Raw genomic sequence first — 14,718 nt, forward strand, 5'->3', positions numbered from 1 at the left:
CGTGAAGTTTTCTTTAATGATGTTTAAATAACTAGAGAGTAGTGTGATTTCATGTCGTACTCTTAAATGTTTAGATGTTTCTGTCGGTGAGACATTTGTTATTGGGATTTCGTTTTCTAATATCGAAATATAACTATATATTATTGCGAAAACTTCATTGGTGAATATTGAGTTTGCTCTTTGTGAGTTATGATATTGGATGCTTTTTATATATTCTGAAAAAACTTTTGAAAATTCTAAATCAAGATCGTCTGTTTGAATTGTATATTTTCTATTATTATGGTTTGGTGAGGTGAATTCTATGGAGTAGATTCCATACTGTTGTGTTATGTTGCATATATCTTTTAAGTAGTGGTCTATGATTTGTCTTTTGATTTTTATATCGGGGAACTCTGTTTTACATGGACTAATTCCGGGTTCAAATAAATTTACGAGTAAATTTTGACAAAATATGTGTTGTCCTCTATCAGTATCTGCGTCTACTATAAAAGGAAAGATTTCATCATCATCTGGACTTTCTTCACCTGGAGTGTGCGTTGAGCTCATTTTTTCGTTCGATGACTGTTAATATGTAATTATTAATGTGTCGAATTGGTTGATTCCAATTGTATAAATGTACTGGTTTGTGTTTGTACTGCTTTTTTATTCTTCTTTTTCCTCTTTGTGATGAATTTGAAGTTGTTTCTGAGTCAGAGAAATATAATTGATCGTGAATTGGGCAATTTTTATCTATTGATTCTTTTAGTTTGTAAAGTTCGTCTAAACTGTTGGTTTCTGATTCTGAAAATGCGTTTCGATTTTTTGAAAATCTTTTTCGTGTTATTTGTCTTTGTTTCGTTATTATTTTTCTTTTTAGTGTTTGTCGTTTTGTTCGAATGTATCCAACTGTTTGTGTATGAGGTGTGATTACAAGGTCGTATTTTTTGTTATCTATTTCACAATTGTGTAAAACGATTGTTTGTTTATTTCCTAGGTTTTTAAATGACATAAGGTTTAGAATGACGGATGCAAAAGGTTGTTAAATGATTTCTATTTTCCTAAACTGTTAGTTCTTACGATTTTTTGGTTAGCTTAACCTGGGTCTGTTTGTTCAGGGTTGGAGAGAAAAGTATATCGATTCCGAAGAATGATTCTTTACTTTCTCGTGGCTAGTATAAGTTAAGGTGTTAACTTACTTAATCATACTTAGGGGTAGTGATTGTGTTCAAGGGTTGGAGAATAGTAAATCGATCCACAAGGTTCAGGTATAATTAGAACGCGAGTAGTTCGTTAGATACTATTTTAAACTTACTAAGTCTAAGATTTATCCTGGGTCTGGTAAGAGGGGGGGTCAAGTGAAGGATGAATAACCGAAGTTCTTCACTGTTTATCCTAATTTGAATGATTAGTTTTGTTTAAAAATTTCTATTAGTCTTAGGTCTTTAGAAAGGGTTGGGTAGTGAATCGACGTTTGAGGTCGTTAGACACTAATTAAGTGGGTGGGGGAGAACAAAGTTGTTCTGTTTCATCCAAGGATAAGCCTTGATGATCAAATTTGAAATTTAATTAAGTAGAAAATGATTTAAGATCCAAGGATAAGCCTTGATGATCTGGTTTTAAAATTAAGTGAATTTAAGTTTTAATAAAATTTTAAATGTGTGTAAAGGAAAGATTTAGTGTTTTGATGATATTAGTGAGTTTATGATTGCAGTTATGTTTTAGGTGATGGAGCTGGAACAACAGGATGATTTATGATTATTAACCATTTATTGTCATGCTACTAATTTTTATTTTTTATTTTTCAATAAATATTTTTCAAACATGTTTTGTATATTACTGCAGAATTTTAGGAAAACGATCTTAGATCTTTTTATCAATCGTTATTGTATATTAATAATTTTGTTTAGCGCCTGAAATGATTTTGAAGATTAACTTCAAGATTTTATGTTTGCAAATGAAAATCTAAATTCATTGCCAGTAGTATTCTAAATATAAAAGTTTGTTCTGGTTTTTGCCTAACTATCATATAGCTATATGGCAAGTTTCTACTTTGTCGTATGTCGTCTCTGGTTCGAGGTCTTCTTCCAATTCCGGGTAGTTCTGTTATGGTTCGGAATATTGGCTCTGATCTATTGAGTCGTAGAGACATTTCGATTAAATTATTGTCGTATAACATTTTGTAAATGTTTTTGTCTAATTTCTAATCTATTTTGTTTAATTCTAATCTATTAAGGTCTTGTTCGAGACTTATGGTCGCACCAGATGAGTTAGGACCGAGTTGGTTAACTCATAGAGTAATTTCGGATAGGGTACACCGTCTGCTCGTCACGCTATCTTATTTTCGGCCGGATAGATTCGTGCAACTTCTTAGTCTAATACCGATCCTAATCTTACTCTTATACTATCTAGTCTCAGGTTGTTTAACTAGTCTCTGCTAGGCTCAATAGATCTAGGGTATACTGGTTTATTGCGGTTGCTGAAGTGCTCGGGAGAGTCCAACTAATTTCTAAGTTAAATTCAAATCTCTCTGGTGCTGAAATTACAAGTAACTTCAGCACTTACAAATAAGTGGGTTGTTAGTTAGATGGATCATGATTGGTTAATATTAAATACTTTACATTGGTAAAACATTTAATTTATCCAATCATAAAATGTAGTTTAGATCAGGTTCCAATCCTATTGAACTATCCCGCAATTATGTGAAAAACTTACTAAATTGACTGTGAGCAAGGTAAACTTCAATGCAACGGTTTTCTTTTGTACAAAAAGACGCACCAGCAAAAGTAGCTTCTTTTGTCAAAATTCCTCTCAAATTGTGGATAAAAGGTACGGACTTGCATCAATGAAAGAAGTACCAAAATAATTTTACTAAAAAAAAAATCAAAACGAAGACTGCTCTGGATGTCAGCAAGGGGGATTATCGAACTAAGAGAGTTGAAGGTAAAGCCTGCTTGAATTGTTTCTTCTTAGGGTGTAGAGCAGATCGAAATCCGAGTACGCAAGAAATGCTGAAAAAGTCTGGTTTTGCAGAGCATCTTTGAATCAACAGGGTACGGATCGAAACGAGAAGAGTGCTACAATTTTTCATGATTTGTTATGTTATATTAAGAACTGTGATCGGCATTTCTCATACAGTCTTCTAGGCTGCTATTAAATCGCATTCAAACTTGCCGTTTTTTTAAAAAGAATTAGACGAAAAACAGTAGGTCGGCCTTCCTGGAGGGTAAAAATGAAGACGAAAAAAACAAGGTTAGAATCGCCTCAAAATGAATGAATTTGGACAAAGCATTAGAGAAAATTTGAAACCTCCGAAAGCATTTTAGAATGGTAATTAGTATCCAGAACTCTTTACAAGATAGTTCAAGGTAACAAGACCTGGGATTTCCAGCATGTACATAAAGATACAAAAAATACCAAAACACTCAGGTAAACTTCGAAAGAACTTTTTCAAGTCTGTCAAATGCAATCACTAACTGCGAAATATCGCCATAGATAAGGGGTACGAAATTTTTTGACTATCAGAAAAAAAAAGCTTTTTTCCATTTCTCTATTTTTCGTTTGCGCATGAAAGAAATCGAAAATGGTGGACAAAAGTACATTTAGTGGATGTTACTCCACCTGTGTCCATGTAAATTGTGTTTTGAAAATGTTACTTATTTATATAAAACACTAAATACATTTAACAATAGCCATTTTTGTCATTGATATCTTAGAATACTCCTCAACAACGAACTAACACGTAATTATTTCCGTTTTTAGAGACCTGAGCTTGCTCTTTTTTCAGATCAAACGGTTCACAGCTTTCAGTTGAAAATACTTGGAGCAAAAAAAGGAACAGTTGCAGGAGAACGAAAGTTTATAGACAGGTAAAGGCTATGATTAGAAAAACGAATGAGGAAAAGTTATGACCATCGGCCTTCCCGATTATTTGAGGATATACGGGAAGTAGGGTTAATTGTCGTTTGGAAAAGGAGTAATCTTATTACAACAAGCAGAGACAGATCCACACCGTCCTTAGAGAGTAGCTCTAGCCGCAAATATTCAGCGAGGTTAAACTCAGGTAACTACGTGTTTTGTAAGCTCATCGAGTTTTTCGGAGAGACATTTTCTTAGGGGTACAAAGTGCAAAGCCACGGCATGAGCATTGCAGTCCAGAGACGCGTAGAGCGGATGCATTAGCTATGGAACTTTAGGTAAAGATGAACGACTAATGAGTAAAAGGTTTTGTTGGTGTTATTGGAATTTGGATAAAGACCAGCTTTTTTGAATCAAAAGATTTACAGTTTTTTTAATCAAAACTCTTGAGATCCGATTTACTGCAGGCAATTGAGGATCGTAGTAAGGCATCACGTAACCTAGCTAAAGCAATGGAGGTAGAAAGAAGGGCTTTTCCTGAAAAATGGTGGCATCAGTAAATATCTATCTCAACTTTTAAGCAAGAGCATCAAAAGCTGATGAGCCGAAACAAGAACGAACTTATGAAAATTTGAAGAGAGAGAGGAACTACCATTAAAATTTCTAGCCTAACGTGAGTCAAAAACGTGGAAAAACGGACTTTGCCGCAGTTAGCGAATGGATGGTTATAGTTTGGACGAAAACATCCGGTACAAGACAGTTTCAGTGAACATCGAAACAAGTTTAAAAGAACACACTGGGAAAAAATATGCGGGTTAAAGCAACTGGAAATAATTATGCTTAAATTGTCAAACAGATGGCAACCCTCTAACAAAGAAATCAAAAGGGTCAGAACGTATTTGAAAAAAAAACCTGTTGGATTTGCCGTGCGATGAGGTGTCGTTTTTGTGAGATCAAAAAGGAGGCATAAGAAAAGTTTGCGAAAAGACTTATTTAGGTCAGAAAAAAATAGTGAGCAAAAAGTCTGAAGAATCATAACGATCCAAAAAATAGAAACGAAATCGATACAAGCAAAAATTCAAGTGGTTAGTAAGTCGCAGTATACTATGTTATTATCCACGATGAGAGAATAGGGCATTCGGCAAAGCTGAAGGGATCAGCTAAATGACAAAAAAGTGATAGCTCGTATGACTATCTGAACAAAACTTTTGAAAAACATTTTAAAAAGAATTAGAAACGAACAGTCAAATGGCTAGAGATGTTTTGAAGATAAGGGTATAGTTTCTTGATATAAAGAGCTGGTACACTTATGTTTCCCTCGAAATATTTTAAAATATCCATGAGTAGGTTGTATGAGCAAACCAATCATCTGGAACTGTCTTGCCAATATTGGCTGTGATTAGGATAAAATTTCATTCAATGGTTCGTCGTAAACACCAGAAATCAACCTTCCAGCACGGGACGTTTTTTTGCCATAATTTTACTCAAATTGTGGCTCAAAAATTACCATTCTGCATTAATCAAACAAGTAAAAAAACTGAAATTGCTGAAGTCTGCTCTTGCTCTGCATATCAGAAAACTTTGACAATTTGAAAAGTGGATTGAGGGAGAAATCAACCTGCTTGAATTGGTTCCAATTAGTGTATGGCTTTTTTAAAAAAAAAACTTCTCCAAATGAGAGAGACACTAGACAAATCGACAAATACCATGAAACGCGTTTTGAACATGGCTGTGAAAAAAATTCCTCTTTTAAGTGCAAGGACTCTTATTTTGTACCGAAAAAAGGATGGTTAACAAAATTCAATTTTGAGCAATTTCAGATTACGGCGCGGGCGGACTCTAGTATCTGTCCATCTGATTCAGCGGGCAGTTCTATAAAGGCACCGTGTCAATTCAATGAAGGCACAGAGGGTAACCTTAACGGGCAAGGATCAACTGTGCGGCAGCTAGTGAATCGAAAGGCGCACCCTTAACAGGAAAGCCGTAAAAACCGTTAAGTGCTCGAATATAGTTTGTGATCTTTCCTACATTTTGGTTTCTACCAACAAATCTGTACACAATTGTCTAGTGAAAGAACAAAAAATGTAAAAAACAAAAAAAAACCGGCTTGTCATGAAATTGGCTTCCATCAGCGAAAAAACAAAATTACTTCTAAAGTTATGTAGAAAAAACTCTGATTTCCAAAAGTCCAGCTTCCAACAGTTTTTTTTATGTCCAGGTCTTGTAAGAAATTGATGATTGTGTTGTTTACAACAGGTCTTTTTGACTTTCTGGTTCAGACATTTCCTCCGAATTGGCTTCAAACGGCGCTTTCATGATTTTATTAAAACTGTGTAAAAACAAATCAATAGAGAAAAAGATTGATATCAAAATCAAATTGGGAATACGTGCAAGGCATTAGAAAAATCGTTATGGTTTATCACAATGGTAAGAATAGAATAGTAGCAACCACTAACTAAAAAGCTCGAGCAGTTCTAGTTTCAAACCGATTATCCACGAAGATTTTTCTGTGAAAGAATATAATTCAAAACATGCTGCCGATGACTCTCAAAATTGTAGCCGCCCTTCTTATACTCATTCGATACTCGAATAAAATAATGCAGAGAAGAGAGGCGGCGGAAAAAGTCATTTTGTAGTCACCACACTGTCTCGGAGCAATCAATCCTAGTCCTGGCCCAAACTGAGGTCCGCGCGTGTTGCACCTCTTTTTTTCGTTTTTAAGCGAGTACTTAACCGGCCCGCTCTCGCAAAGGCTGTTCGCCTTACGTTTTTGGCCAACAACTGTTCAAAATTTAATTAGAATTGTTTGCCAAATGATATGATGAAGATAAGCCAGTTCTTCAGCGTTCTGTATCCAAAATAGACCGGATACGTGCCTGTGGGATTTCATCGAAACTACTCGAATAGTGGGGAAAACGCATGACTGGATTCATCAGTTTTTTTGTACAGTTTGGACGAATTCAAGTAAATTTGACAAAACGACTGTTTATTATTTTTCATGAAACCACTTGCTTACTTTTGTGACAATTTGACAGGCAACTAGGAAACAATAGATATCTTACCCGGACTCCCAAGTTTAGTCGCTGTACGAGCTGTCTCATATAGTCGCACTGGAGTTTCACGGATTTTAATTGGATAAACTGAATATTCAATCTCAGTCTCTCTATTAGAAAAAAAAATTGGTTACATGGTCCGCATGAGGTCATGTTGAACATAGATGGAATAAACATCTTTACAAAGACAATGATAACATGTGACGAAGATCTGGCCGGGCAAATCTATGTTGGCAGAGAAGAACTAAAAGTGAGATCCATTGGGCACTGTGCTATGCTGGAAGAAGGTGCCATGCATCTGGGAACGGAAGCGGACGTATCTGCACATGTTTTGGACATAAGCGGGAAGATTACGTAACTGTGTGGGTTGTTGGACACAGGAGACGTCTTGAGTGTAATGGAATGAGTGTAGAGAGAAAAATGGGATTCGACAAAGACGACTTGATTGACTTAAGAAAAAAACTGTCAGCAGCAAACAAGGGGGCGCTTCGGGTTCTAGACAGGACACCAATAAAAGCCCTAAATCTGGGGGAACGCAATTAGTGGATGAGCTTTCTGGTGGTGGAGAATCTAGATGATTCATTTTAGGCAGAGGTTTCATCAGGAATTTTGATGTAACAATTGATCTTAACAATGCGATGTTCCGGAATAAAAAAAAGGAAGTACGTAATTAAACCGGTATATTTGATAATGCCGAATGAAATTAAGGCTCCAGTTTTCTTGAGTAGGAGGGTAAGGCTGACAGCGAACGAGGCGGCACTAGTGAGATTTGGATGAAAAATTATAATTAACTAAGTGACAATAAACAAGTATGTATAGTACCGAACCCAAAAAGTGAAAGTGCTGCTATTTTAGGAAGATCCTTTTCGATAACCAAGAGTGGCCTCTGCGTCAGTGTCTTGTTCAATACTCTTGATATAAAAATCTCAATGTTCAATAATCTCAATCCAGAGGGGGAGGAAGCTGGGGTACGCACTGCCCGTGAAAACTAGGAATGAAATGACTGAAAATGTGAAAGAAAATGAAGTTCATGGTTGCCCAAATCATAAGGATAAGATTTGTATCTTGAGAAGATTGAAGAAAATAAAATTATCATCAGGTCTTCTGAAGTCGCTTAAGTCAGAGACGGACGATGGACTTTCGAGCTATTCGAATTTTCTAGAAAGACCCACACTAGAGGAATTGGAAATGGATAAACCAGTTTTACCAGAAATTTAACTCTTAAAGGGAAAAGTAACAGACGAACAGCTCAAAGCCACCAAGGATGTTCTAGATAGAATCCGGATGTTTTTTTGAGACATAAAGCAGACATCGGATGCTGTAATTTTGTTGAACATGAAATAGAACTAGAGGAGTCGGCGGTACCACACAGGGAGGGGGCGAGGCGTATGACCCCCAACAAATCGGATGCATGTAGAAAAGAGATATAGACCCAACTAGAGTACGACATGATAGAACCATTCAAATCACCGTGGGCTTGTGGACTAGTGAGGGCTATAAAGAAAGTAGACCAATTAGGTTTTGTTTTGACTTTCGATATCTGAACTCCGTCACGGTGAAGGATGCCTATCCCAAACCTAGGATAGATGAGAGTCTTTCAAAACTAGGTGGAAACAGGACAGGGACAAGACGGGCTTTGCATGCGAGGTGGGAATGTTTCAATGGAAAAGGACGCCCTTTGGCGTTTGCAAGGCGAAAGCAACCTTCCAACGACTGATGGCACAACGAAGAAACGAAGAAAAACGGCAATTTAGTATTGTGCTATGTAGATGACGTGATGATTGCAACCCGTACCCTGGAGGACCACATTGAATGACTAAACGAGGTGTTCGCTTGCATGAAGAGAGCAGGACTGAAATGCAAGCCATCGAAGTGTGAGATTGTTAAGGACTCGATTAAATACCTGTGGAGAATGGTAGATAAACATGGCATTAGACCAGACCCGGACGCGGTAGAGGCAGTAGTGACTTGGAAATTGCAAAAAAAAAACGGAAACACCAGTTGCTGAGCTTCTTGGGTTTTGCGAATTACTAGAGGGAGTTCATCAAGGGCTATGCGGACAATGAGGTACAAGGGCGAGAAATTCACGTGGAATAACGCGGCAGAAGTGTCATATCAAAGAATAAAGAAAGAACTGTGTGAAGCACATGTGCTAGGCATGCCGACAGAAAAAGGAATGTACGAGCTGGATAGCGATGCATCGGTAGCAGCGATCTCTGGTATACTCCATCAAGAACAAGAGTGGAAACCAATTGCCTGCGGGAGCAAAGTCTTGAGCGATACGGAAATGAAGTACGGGGCACACAAAGCGGAGATGTTTGCGGTCGTCACTTTTGTGGAAAAATACAGGGCATACATGGGTAGCGAATCATTCAAGCTACGGGTCGACAACAGAGCACTCAGTTGGTTGAAAACGTACTCAATGGACCAGAGTTACATCAGGAGATGGATACTGCGGCTGGATGGTTACAACTTGATCATTCAACACAGGATTTAATCTATCACACAGCTGATGGCGTGGTAGCCTGTAGGAGAAAAGACGGAGAAAAAAACTCTACACATGCGTAACCTCATCATACTACCTCAGCTATACCAAACGGAAGTGTTGTTCAGATCGCATGACCAAATGGGACATCAGGGGATAGACAAGGTGCAACAAAGAATACTACTACGGTTTGCTTGGCCAAGGTTGAGGAAGGCTTGTGAAAGATGGGTGAACGCATGTCTGTCCTGCTTGCAGGTGAAGGATCCTAGGAAGATTAAATTCCCTCTTAGGTCTGTGGAAAGCTCGAAACTTAACGAGGTCGTGCAGATAGACCATCAGAAGATCTGCATGACAGACTCGGGATATAACCAGATACTGGAAATTTTAGATCATTTTACGAAATTTGCAGAAGCGGCACCATGTCAAACGGCCTCGGCGGAAGAAACTTGTGATCACTTGATAACGCACTGGATATCACGATATGGTTGTCCGATGACATTCCAATCGGTCAATGGGAAGGCCTTTGTGGGGGACCAGACAAAAGAACTAATGAGAAGATTCCACATTGCACAGGCTCATTCAACGAGCTACCATCCACAAACGAATAGATTAGTGGAGAGACAGAACAGAACATTAGTGATTATGCTCAGGGTGTTTTGCTCAAAATATATGACCGAGTGGGACAAATATCTGCCGCAGGTTGTAGGGGCGTATAATAGCACGCAACACTCGACAACGGGGATCAGTCCTTTCATGATGTTAACAGGTAGAGAGAGAGTGGTGCCCCTGACCTTCTTCAATCCGGAATATGAGGGAAAAAAGACGTCGCCTCAGGCATATTTGAAGGAAGCAGTCAGGAGACAACAGGAATTGAACGAGCTGTGCAGAAGGAACACAGCACAGACACAGAGGAGACAGCGTAAAAAGTACGACAAAAAATGCTTCCAGAACATCATACCTCCGAAAGGGACAAAAAAGCTATTGAAGAAATGGAGAGGCCCATTTATGATAACGGAAGTGCACCATTAGGGTCGGTTCTATCGCTTGAGTACAGGGCGTGCGGCGCGCTAGAAAAATCTGAAACCTCACGTCCCATCACCGGAAGACTGGTGCGTACCACAGAACATGGAAGGACTCGAGTATCTACTGGTAGAACCAGCATGTGAGGTGAATGAGAAAAGCACCAAAGAGAAGAATGATGGCAACGAGAACGTGAGCATGGATGACAACGAAAAAATAGAGGTATATTCGGACAAAGGGTCGTTCGCTGAGGAAAATTGGAATGATCCAGAGCAAAACGAGGTACCAAATTGGACGGAACCAGATCTACAAATGACGAAAGAAACCAGAAAAGGTGGGCGTAGGAAGACAGGCATGAGATACAACAGGTATGGTGATGACTTCTTCATCGACAAGATACAGGCTGAAGAGATAGGAAAAGAGTTGGTGAATGTGGGTGAGCTGGCAGCCAATGATGAATGGCAGATCATAAACGACAGTGAGCACTCCGTGCAACGAGAATACACCATGCCAGAAAGAGAAATGGACCTAGAGCAAAGCGAGCTTGAAAGAAGGGAAAACACGAACCTGAGGATGCGTAACATTGGGGCTGACTAGAAGGAGGCGCAAAGCATCCAGCAAGTCGACGTATCTGCGAAGAAACATGTGAAAACAGAGAACCCGTTGTTCGGTTGGACAGCTACTGACCGGCCACTGGAAATACCACCGGATAACTTGAGCCACGTACCATCGGTGGGGACATCGATAAATAAATTTGTCCGGGGAGTGGGGGTAGGACTTACCCACACCAAAAATTTCATGATAAAGAAGCTTAGGGAAGTGAGAGAGACCAACGGTCTGGAGCTGGATCAGTAGGGGGCTGCGCCTACCATTGGAAAAAGTTTCAAGACTAAGTTCGAGATTCCAAATGAGTATTTGGAGAACATCCTGATAACGGTTAGCGACTTCATCTTGTCAGATAAGACCAGCGCGATCTGCATAACAGCGGACATGAGCTTCAATACTAGACTGGAAGCCGACTTCAAAAGAAAACACCAGAACTTGGAGTTTCTGCTCAGGCAGAGACCAGGGTTGGGGGAATGGCAGCATTTCCTCCTTCAGTTTCACAAGCTCCCGGTAAATACCTGTGCTTTTTGGTGACGAGAGTCAGTGAGAGAAACATGATAGACCCCATGTGGTTTTGGCACTAGCAAGGTTGAGGGACTTGTTCGAAAGAGGGACTTGGTCGAAAGAGGGATACGGGAGGTTTCAATACCGGTCTACGATCCGAACAGGCACAGATTGAACCCTAGGGAATTATACGCTATCCTACACGTGGTCTTTGCGGAAACGGAAATAATGTTACACCTACACAAGAAGTATTACTTGAGTATCGCTTGACCTTTGGATGGACGTGAGAGTCTTGAGTTAGGGGACATAAGTGCCTTGAGCTAGGTAAAAGGGGAACACGAGTCAGTCAAATGGGTTTTAATGTGATTGGCATGACAATTGAATCTTATAAAGGATTGATAGTGCTACAACATAAGATAAATCTGAATGTTTTTAACGTATAAATTGAATCATTTTTCTGGAGTTTTTAAGATAATATTTTAAAGGTATTAAAGGGGGAGGTCTAGGTTAGACACTAGTGGGAAATATCTTGGTTTAAAACTGAATTCTATTTTCAGATTGATTTGAAAACTGAAATGACAACTAAATCACAGTTGGTCGATCAAGAGATAGAAGAAAACTTCAAGCAGTTCTTCGTTGGTGGTGCCAGAGAAAGATATTTCTTGAGTATTAATCTGGGAAAGGTACTTCTAGAGTTTAACTAGGTAATGTACTTCTCGATTTGGTGGTTCGTGAGATCTCTTGAGATAAAGAAAAGCAGCAATGGCAGATCGATTCTGGAAGTCTGTGCCAGCAGCGTTCAGAAAGCCCGCACTCGACGAGTAATACAAGCGCTTGAGGGACCTCGACTACACGCAAGTGGATGAGAGGCTCGCGGTTATGCTCAATGCCATCCTGCAACTGGAGGCGCAAGGGGAGTGCAGGGAGTCAGCGACTGAAGCCCTGTTAACGGTAGGTTACATCTCGGATGGAATCCCGAATCAGGAGCAGACCAGATGGCTATCCTGGACCGTGGATGGAGGCGTGAGAGGATTTGACCTTGCTAGAAATCCTGGCTTGAGTAACACTACGGAGCATGGAGCGGAGGAATTTCCCCTTCCAATCAGACCACCAGCAGGGACAGGGACCCAATCCACCAGCAAACCACTATCGATGTTCCGATCACACCAAACGGAAGAGCCATACCCAGATATCAGCAGCACGGAAAGGGAGTTAGAAAGGGCCCAAAGTGAACGGTACACGGCCAATCAGGATAAGGATCAAGAGAAGCTTGACCGGGACCAGGCGATACTTGAACGAGACAGGGCGATTCTTGACCGGGACCCGCTGAGGCCAGAACGGAAGCAAGAGCCGAGACTACAAGAAGGTGTGGCAAAATGCGGTTAGATAAAGTCAGAAATTGAACGACTACAGAGAAGGCAGCAAGCAGTCGCAAGTGGTAAGGAGAAGGAGAGGACGACGACTGGGCCAGTAGTGACTAGATCGAGACCAGAGTCAAGAATGGAGGCGGACTAAGCGCCCAGATCGAGCGGCCGCTTCAACCTGAACATAGTGACCCAAGAACACATGAACGAGGCCTGGAGGCATGGACACCACCTGAGCCCGTCCCCTCCATGAGGAATCTAGAGGCAAGTCGAGTCAGACCACTAATGGACATTGCGCTGCCAGGATTGACGTCCAGGTCGACTGGTCCAGTGGAAGTCAGACTGGAACGGGGACATCAAGGAGTTGCAGGAGAGGTTGCAGGCAAGGGCTCTTGAGAACGCAGCGCGTGAGGAACAACCAACCACCTGGAGAGAATCTCCAGTGAGGAGTGTCGTGATCTCGAGTTACAAGAAGAACACTGATGGAGCATATCACCGACATAATCGAGAGGATTGGACGGCAGCACAACGAGAGAGAAGGGATGCCTTCGATGACGCCGCTTGGGCAGAATATTTCATGCAGCCGAGAATACACGAAGGCACAGTGCTCTTGATTATAGGGGACAGTAGGAGTCTTGAGTTTCTCTGGTGCAGCGATGCCCCAGGTGTTGGCGTCCCTAGAGATGCTGGAGATGGGGCAAATGAACACGGTCACACTGATGCTAGGACGTGTCCAGGGGGCGAGTCAAGAAAGATTATGAGGCTACAAGACACGGTGAGTTGCATTCTTGAGGAGCAGAGATTTTATCTGGAACCAGCAGTGCTTACCATCTGCACCGTCCCCTACAATATGATGGCCGACCAGAACGCGAGGGAGATGAATGAAAGGAAGGTTGAATGATAGAAGATTGCTGGCCCTGATCGTGGCAATTAAATCGGAGACACCGTGTGAGTCAGAGCCATTGATATTTGCGGGAATGAAAGATCACCTACACGCGGCGGGACTACTTGAGCACTTGAGAAGTGAGGAGCCAACACCAAAGAAGATCTGGGAGGCAATCTAGACGCTGTTTGCAGCAATGACTGAGGTGCAGGAACTGGTAGCTTCCCGATTGGGATCGAAAACAAAGGTGGTGTTCCCGTCATCACTAGGCTACACAGGCATGCCACCTGCTCTGCAGTTCGTATATGCCATGTTGATTCTGATTGCGGAGGGAAACGGATGGCGGATGCTAATGGCGGCCTCAAATCGTGAGGAACAACTAACCACCTGGAGAAAATATCCAGTGAGGAGTGTCGTGATCTCGAGCCAAAGGAAGAAAACTGATGGCGCATATCAACGACATAATAGAGAGGATTGGACGGCAGGGCAACGAGAGAGAAGGGATGCCTTCGATGACGCCGCTTGGGCAGAATAATTCATGCAGCCGAGAATACTCGAAGGCACAGTGCTCTTGATTATAGGGGACAGTCTCGTCCGATAATTGACGAGGATCCGGGCCCATTGGCAAGTGGGAGTCTTGAGTTTCTCGGGTGCATGGATGCCCCAGTGTTGGCGTCCCTAGAGATGCTGGAGATGGGGGAAATGAACACGGTCACACTGATGATGGGAACCAAGGACGCGTCCAGGGGCGAGTCAAGAAAGATGATGAGGCTACAAGACAAAGTGAGTTGCATTCTTGAGGAGCTGAGTTTTTATCTGGAACCAGCAGTGCTTACCATCTGCACCGTCCCCTACAACATGATGGCAGACACCAGAACGCGAGGGAGATGAATGAAAGGAAGATTGAATGATGGAAGATTCCCTTCTGGAGAATTCCTCCTCGGATGGCATCCACTTCGATAAGCCTAG

The 14,718-nt window shown here is 41.1% G+C and overlaps 2 protein-coding genes across 2 annotated transcripts in view; both read left to right on the plus strand.

Moving 5' to 3' along the window:
- The window catches only part of LOC134842735 (WD repeat-containing protein 7-like), a 625,416-nt gene that overhangs the window by 86,017 nt on the left and 524,681 nt on the right, over positions 1–14,718 (plus strand). The gene's annotated exons all lie outside the window — the stretch shown is intronic.
- On the plus strand, positions 8,950–10,401 carry LOC134841619 (uncharacterized). The gene is made up of 2 exons (XM_063857645.1): positions 8,950–9,270; positions 9,628–10,401. The coding sequence occupies exons 1-2, from the start codon at positions 8,950–8,952 to the stop codon at positions 10,399–10,401; spliced, it is 1,095 nt and encodes a 364-aa protein (XP_063713715.1).

This window comes from Symsagittifera roscoffensis, chromosome 3, assembly GCF_963678635.1.
Source record: "Symsagittifera roscoffensis chromosome 3, txSymRosc1.1, whole genome shotgun sequence".
Classification (NCBI taxonomy): Eukaryota; Metazoa; Xenacoelomorpha; order Acoela; family Convolutidae; genus Symsagittifera; species Symsagittifera roscoffensis.

What these genes read in the sequence shown, in the direction of transcription:
- LOC134841619 (XM_063857645.1), top strand. Translation starts at nt 8,950, where the DNA reads ATGAGGTACAAGGGCGAGAAATTCACGTGGAATAACGCGGCAGAAGTG. An exon ending in GCGAATCATTCAAGCTACGG is followed by an intron (nt 9,271 to 9,627) that starts GTCGACAACAGA and finishes TCCTGCTTGCAG; the next exon opens with GTGAAGGATCCTAGGAAGAT.